The 7,321-nt window shown below is 52.8% G+C and overlaps 1 protein-coding gene across 1 annotated transcript; it reads right to left on the bottom strand.

Moving 5' to 3' along the window:
• Positions 1-1,128: 1,128 nt before the first annotated feature.
• Positions 1,129-6,248, bottom strand: LOC123121655 (microtubule-associated protein futsch; the record flags this gene model as incomplete). Its single annotated transcript, XM_044541672.1, is given in 5 exon segments — positions 1,129-1,341; positions 1,435-1,664; positions 1,761-2,171; positions 3,197-5,529; positions 5,658-6,248. Coding segments are annotated over 4 exon segments (3,084 nt in total), but the record flags the coding sequence as incomplete, so codon positions are not given.
• Positions 6,249-7,321: the final 1,073 nt, after the last annotated feature.

The raw sequence follows: 7,321 nt of genomic DNA, 5'->3' as shown, positions 1-7,321 counted from the left end.
ACGGCTGGTAAATCGTAACAGCCGATTGAGGTAGACGACACCTGAATGGAGTCGGAGGACGCTTTCAGCGCAGCTACATGCATCTTCCAGTTCCAGCCGTCCGTCCTCCACCTCACACGTGCTGCCGATAATGGAGGATCGGCCCACAGTCCCGGGGCCGCTCGCTCCCTGGGGCTCGTTCTCGGTGGTGGCCTGGGGCTCTCCCGATCCAACCCATTCGGCCCCTTCGCTGTCACGCCACTGAATGCACGGTGCCTACCTGTATGTACGTATTTGGCCGCTCCTTTCAACGGTGAGCCCCCCTCTCCTCCTCTCCACAGCAAACACTCGAATTTGCCTTTTGAATGAAAGCGAGGAAATCACCACACCATACAGAGCAGAAAGTGAAAAATAAAAGGACGGCACAAGCGTAGGGCACAAAGCCGGCCAGTTCCTGAGTAATGAAATGCTGGTTGCATCGCTTCCGGTTTGGTACTTGGGTTGTTAGGACCAGTAAGGCCGCCATTAGATGCCTCATGTGGCAAACAAAAGAGCACGAGGACTGTTCACCCGGAGGCCAGAGGGGAGGTCAGAGCGATCAATGCTCGTGGTTGCCAATCCCGCACACACCTTATTGCCGCTTCTTTCAGCACGCAACTGTTTCCTGCCATTGATCGAAGTGGCAAGCAAGCATGCCTTGTGCCGTGAACAGTTGGTTTCAGAAACGGCAATCTGTACATTCTGATGGATGCAGGATGGCTTCATTACAACTTGTGCTAGTAGTAGTACTAGTATTTTGCTAGCTAGCTAGCTAGGGGATGTAGTAAGTATAGCAGTACGTTCTGATGGTGATGGATGGCTTCTTACAATTGTACTGTTTCCTAGCTAGCTCGGCTAGGAGCTGCAAGTAATAAGTAAACTTACATACCATGGGATGGCTCTGTGGCCTATGCCATGTTTATCAGGTTACAGTCATAGGCGCCCGACCTGTGTAAGCTGTGGAGAACCGGATTACTAAGAGGCTGAAAGGAAAAAAAATTACCTACAAGCCGTGGATTACATGGTGAGGACAAAAGAAAAATCAGAGATGATTTATGTTTTGTACTCTAAGCAGGGGAAGAGCAAGAACGAAGCCTCCCTGTGGATCCGCCTGTTGTCTACCAGCATGATCTTGTCCAGCTTCGCCTTGCACCACTGCAGCTGGTCGCCGGTGATCCTCGGCATCCTCAGCACCCGCGCCACCAGCCGCATGTCCACCTGCGAGAAGAAGAGGTTCTGGTCCGACCTGTCCTCCTTGGGCTTCTTGAACTTCTTCACGATGCAGTTCCCCGTCCTCAGCAGATCCTTCAGCCTCTTCTCTTTCTGCATCACAACAGTAGGTGGAAGTACTTGTAAGGTACTGTAGCAAATCATCTCCTTGCCGGCTGTGTAGTACTGTGTAGAGTAAAGCTTTACCTTCTGTAACGTGGCGTGGATGGCCTTCACAAGAGCCTCGTCCCTGGGGTCCTGGAGCTCGACGTGGGCGGTCGACAAGCCCTTCAGCACCGACGTCTGCGGCTCCTTGTCGGCCTTGATGAACTCCCACAGAATGTGCATCGACTCCTCCATGACCACCTCCAGCTCCTCGCTCGTTATCACGTAGTTCCCCTTGCGCTGGTCCTCCATTCTGTCCTTCAGGCTGTCCTCTGCAATCCAAACTTCACGTTAGACCTCAGCATTTTTCAAGCTAAATTCAGTAGCAGATATCGCACCCTTGGCTACTACAATTTCAGAATCCTCACCTCTTATCACAGGCACTTGCAAGAAGTTGCGAAAGGGGCATCGTTCCTTGACGTAGTCTGGCAGCCGAGGGCCCTTGAAAGGCTCGTCCTCCACAAACCTCTGCACCATCACCTGAAACTGCTGGAACTCTCCTGCCACCTGGTTGTAGTGGTGGCTGTGGTAAGGGTCGGATTCTGGCAGGTCACAGGCTTGCTCGTACTGCCACCGGAGGAACTCCCACGACAGGCACATCTGCCCGACGTAGACCGTCTCCAGGTCGCACCGGAGATCCTTGAGGAGCCGGTCCGATGGGTCCTCGGGTGATCTCCAGCGAGCCGATCGGAAATTGTGCGACAGGATGGATAGCGCTGTCGGCGACAAGGCCTTCAGAGAGTTCGCAGACTGTTGGGGCCCTCTGAGCTGGAGAAAATCTGCGGTGACATTCAGTACATCAGCACGTTAATTATGTTGCCAGTATAAAGCAAGAAAGAGCTTCGTCTGTCCTTAAACTGCTTTAAAAAAGTTAGTAGATGCAATGCTTCATAGACACAAAAGTTGCAGGCGATGTGAATAGCATTTCTGCAGTCCTTTCTTTAACTAGTATCCTGGCTATAAAGGAATGGACTACCGAGTTCTGCATTCTTCCCAGAGTTGAACAAACAATTGAAGAACATCTCTCTTTCCCATGCAATCTCTTTGGGTAATAAGGCTAAGTACTGAATCTGGGTCATTAAATGTGGAGATCAGTTTGTTTTCTCCTAATCGATCACCATAGCTTTTACCGGTAGTACTTCACCTGCTTTTACCAGTCACCATAGCTTTCAAGAGAAGATAGGTTTTTCGGATTACGGGTTGAGTGATCTCAATCAATTATTTGCCCTGCATTCTGTATTAAATATTAAGTTGAATTCTCACATACTCTAAAAGAAAAGTTTACATTTGGACCTATATTGGAATAAACAAATTCAATAGTTTCATATCTAAATATTATTATTGAATTAGTGACCCCTTTTGCACTCAACTTCAATAAATTTTAGTTAGAACATTTTGGTGCCAGTTTAAAATTCTAAGCATGTTTAAGCTCACTTTGAGCGTTTCCTCATTAGAAGGAAGTTTGGGCACAAAATATTCATCATTATATTCCCCTCGACGATGAAATATTTGTGCTTTCCTAATAATAGGTTAAATCTATTATTAGTATGTGTCTAGGAACAAATAAATATTTAAGCATTATCTACAGAATAATAGTAGATATCTGCGATTATGATGAACCAATTGAATACTAGATCATGGAGCATAAAGTACCATCGGTTCAGAGAAAGGTGGGTTTTGCAAGTGCAACCTAATTTTTTCTTTTAGAATACATATACAGTCATATTTATATTTAGGTAATAAAAAGGAAAAGTGGAATCAAAGAGAACTCGGAGTAAACTGGTAGTGTGAAGTTAGGCCATACCTATGGCATACATCTTCTGAAAGCACAGAATGTCAAACTTCCTCATCCTCTCCCTGTAACTCTTGAAGAACTTGTTCAGCTCATCCATCGGGTCCTCGCGCAGGAACTTGGCGTCGATCCTCCACGGTTTGAGGTCCTCCATTGGCGCCTTTGGTGACTCCGACTCCTCCAGGATCGTCGGCAGCCCGGCTGACCGCACCTTCTTCAGCTCTAGCTTCAGCTGCTCGATCAGGTCTTGGTGCTCCCACAGTGACTCCAATTCGTCCTCTTCTTCCTCTGTCAAGTCCTTCCACTTGCCTTCCTGATCCTGCTCCTCGTCCAGCGACTTGGCCTTCTCGGTAACCGAAAAGTGGACATGTCGAGGGGCTTTGGCTGGATGATCATCTGCACCAGCATGCTTATCTTCCGTTGGCTCTGAAATTTTCTCGCCGTGAGGGATTACTCCATACTGATGGTCATCTCTACTGAATTCCTGCTCTGAGTGCTCTGGGATGGTACGATCGTCCGAAACTGCTGCATATGACCGATCATTTGTTTGGGCAATTGCTTTGTGATCATCGGAGCTTAGTTCATCTGAATGAGCATTTCTGCTGACGAATTCTTTCTCGGAAGGGTCAGGGCTTCCCATGAAATCATAAGCAACCTCACCTTCCTCCTCTTCTTCTGTACCAGCAATTTCTTTCCAAACATCAGATATAAGTTCATGCGAGTGACCTTCTACCAAAACAAATTTCTGCTCCGGATGCTCTGGGCTTCTCTTGTCATCAGCGTCTGACTGACCATTCGTACTGGCTGCTTCTTCTCTGTCAAGAGAAACAAGCTCAGGTGGATGACCACTCGTACCGACAAGTTCCCTCTCTGATGGCTGTGGGCTCCTCTCAGTATCATCAACTGCTTGATGAGACGAAACAACCAATTCTCTGTCAGTGGTTACCTCCGGACTGCTCTTGGCATCAGAAATGGCTTCGCATGAATGATCGTTTATGGTTATGATTTCCTTCTCGGAATCCTCCAAGCTGTTCTCACCGGCGAATTCCGTGTCATACACCGGTGCCGCGATCATCTTCTTCTTGCTGCTCGAGGAGCGCTCGTCGTCGTCGCTCATGTCGATGCTGCTCCCCTCCCCTTCGACGATCTTCGCCTCGGCCTCTTCGGCTTCTCGGGGTGTTCCCGTCTCGTCGTCCTCTTTGTACTCGGCTTCCGGCGAATGGGTCCGTGACCACATGTCCTCGGGGTACTTGACGCTGTCCGGCGAGGCCTGAGCGACTGAGCCCGGCGACACCGTGGTTGCCGATGAGTCCTGGAAAGACAGCTGCAGCATGTCCGCCTCCTCCAGGGATTCCATGGCCTTGAGCACCTTGGCCTTGTAGCTCCGCAGGCTGGCGGCGTCGTGCACCCCCGCCGGGAAGTCTTTCTCCGAGTGGAACCAGTCGCTGTCGGAGTCGACGACGAGCTCCTTCACCGAGTACCCGTCGTCGCTGGCGCTGGAGTCTGAGTCAGAGTCGCCGAAGCCGGAGAACTCGGAGGCAAAGCTCGTCCTCCCGCTCGCCGCGCTGCCTTTGGACACGGAGCTCGCCGGCTTCCGCCTGGACGGCGCCCTCTTCGTCAGCGACGCCACTCTGTCGTACGCGACAGGCTTGTCCGCCGGCCGGAATTCGTTCGCCGTGACGGAGCCACCGCGGCGGGAGGACGCGTCGACCACTCTTCGCTCTTCAGGCTGCGCCGGCGGCGCCGGTGGCGGCACGAAGGACTCCTGGACGCGCACCGTCATGGTCTCCGGCTCCCTGACGAACCCACGGAAGTCCCGCTCCGTGAGGAAGCGGTAGTTGTGCGTGGCCGGAACGATCTTCGGCTCTGCGTCCACAGCCTCCGCGCTCTGCCCATCGTCTTCTTCTTCTTCCACTAGCACCTCTGCTTCCTCTGCTTCGTGCTCTTGCGTGGCCACCGGAGCGAATGGAATCGGCGATTCCTTGACCTGCTTTTTCTCCTCGTGCTCCTCCTCCTCCTTCTGGACTGGTGCTGCTGTCGAAACCACCGGGGCCACTCGCGGAATTTCAGGCATCTGATTCTGAAAGCTGAAGCAGAGGCTCGACGGAGAGGCCGGAGCCGGCGGCGGCGAGGCCGGGGCGACCGACTCGGGCGGCGCGTCGTCGAAAGCGCTTTCGTAGGCGGCCAGGCCCTCCACGAAATCCTCCTCGCTGGCGTGCACGAAGCTGAAGCTGCGCATCATCTGGAGAACCCTGTCGTCCTGCGCGTCCGGCTACCCGTCCCTCTCGTCGCCGGGGAAGCCGCCGCCGCGGCGCGGCCTCTTCTCCGTCTCCCTATCCTCGCCCCTAACGACAACGAAAACCAGGAAACCCGCCAATCAGTCGCGCCGCCAACGACGAGCTAAAACAGCGGCGAGCGATCGGGAATTCAGTTCAGAAACCCCGAACCCACGGGAGATGGAATTCAGTCTTACCTTGGGGAGGAGGAGGGAGACGACATGTAGGCGGAGGCGACATGGATGGCGGCGACGAGCGCGACGGTGAGGAGCCAGAAGAGGAGGGGCGTGGAGGCGGAGGAGAGCCCCACGACGGAGTGGATGAACCCGCCCGAGCCACCGCCGCCACCAGCCGCCGCCGCCGCGGCGCTGGCCCCTTCCCCGACGACATCCATGGCCGACGACGACGCTGCTGCAACCTTACTAACCCGCCTTCCAAGCCAACATAGCCACCTCGTCTGCCGCGCCTACCAGTCTGCAACTACTGCCGATCCTGCCGTGCTCTGTACGCCGTGGACGTCGCGGCGAGCGGGCGGGGCGGGGCGGGGAGGGGAGGGAGGGCGAGGAAAACAACGCGGCAGCGGCCTATGTATGGTATGCTATGCTATGTAGCGATCGAGCAGTGGGGAGGCGAGGCACGGGGAAAGACGGAACGGAAAGAGAGCCCCCGCCCCCAGCGATACGGACGCGGCAGCTGCGATTCGACCGCGACCGCGACCGCGACGCTGCCTTCCCAGGGAAGACCCGGCCACCCAGCCAGGCCGCTACAGGTACGCACGCACGAACGAACGGGTCCGGTCGGGCCGCGTCGCGTCGCGCTCGCACCAAACGAAGAGAAAGCGCGACGTGAAGCCCGCGCACCGGGCCTGATCGGACGGCGAGGAGGCTGTTTTTACCGGCGGACGGCGGCGGGGTTTGGGTTTTGTGGCGGGTGGGGCGTCCGCCTCGCGTGCGACCGGCCGTGGCCAGGTAGGGGTTAGGTTAATGTGGAGGCTGACTCGGCCGGAACAGCAACGGAAGCGCCGCGTGTCGCCCTTGCGCCCTTCACCTGCACTTTATTTTCAAGATCCTTTCCATTCGTGCTGTTATTTCGCGGGATCCTTTCCGCTCCTGATGTGTTTTCCTTCCTTCCGCGACACGGATGCCTTCGCGCGGGGACGGGGAGAGGAAACGGACCGGGCACCAGATGTTTCACGGGACGGGCGAGGCGCGTGCCTTGTTGCAGATTCGGCAGCCATTGATTGATTATTAGACAAGATACCTGATCTCCTTTTTTTAGCTCGTCTTAATGCCGGGGTTCCAAAGCCGCGTGCCAACATATGGCAGCCATTGATTCCATCGTTCCGGTGTTGATTTATCTTCGTTTCCGTTTTTTACTTCGCATATTAGAGTTGACTGAAGACAAATTTTGTAAAATTTGACCAAGTCTATAGAAAAGAATATATAAATATTTACCATAACAAATCTATATGATGTGAAAGTACATTCAATAATGAATCTAATGGTATTGATTTGTCAATAAGCTTTGTCAAAATTCACAAAGCTTGGCTTTGACCAAAACTAATATGCGAAGTAAATAAAAATGGAGGGAGTACCACCAGATAATGCTTTCCTACATCCTTTATCATATTTTTTGTTGTCGGATTCGGAGCCGAGCGGATAATGACAGAATGCTGATTGGAATATGGATTTTATCTGGTTACGGATTTGGAGCGAAAACGCAACGGACTTGGATCGAAAAGGGATAAAATATATCGGGTTTATACCTGCAATGACACATGATTTATTTCTAGTACTAGTATGCAGATAATATGAACACAATTATTTTTTATCCAACCACAAAACACTAGAGAGTGGCCAAG

The sequence above is a fragment of the Triticum aestivum genome, chromosome 5D, assembly GCF_018294505.1.
Source record: "Triticum aestivum cultivar Chinese Spring chromosome 5D, IWGSC CS RefSeq v2.1, whole genome shotgun sequence".
NCBI lineage: Eukaryota > Viridiplantae > Streptophyta > Magnoliopsida > Poales > Poaceae > Triticum > Triticum aestivum.
Note: the sequence above shows the minus strand (reverse complement) of the source record. Positions and strands in the feature narration are given on the sequence as shown.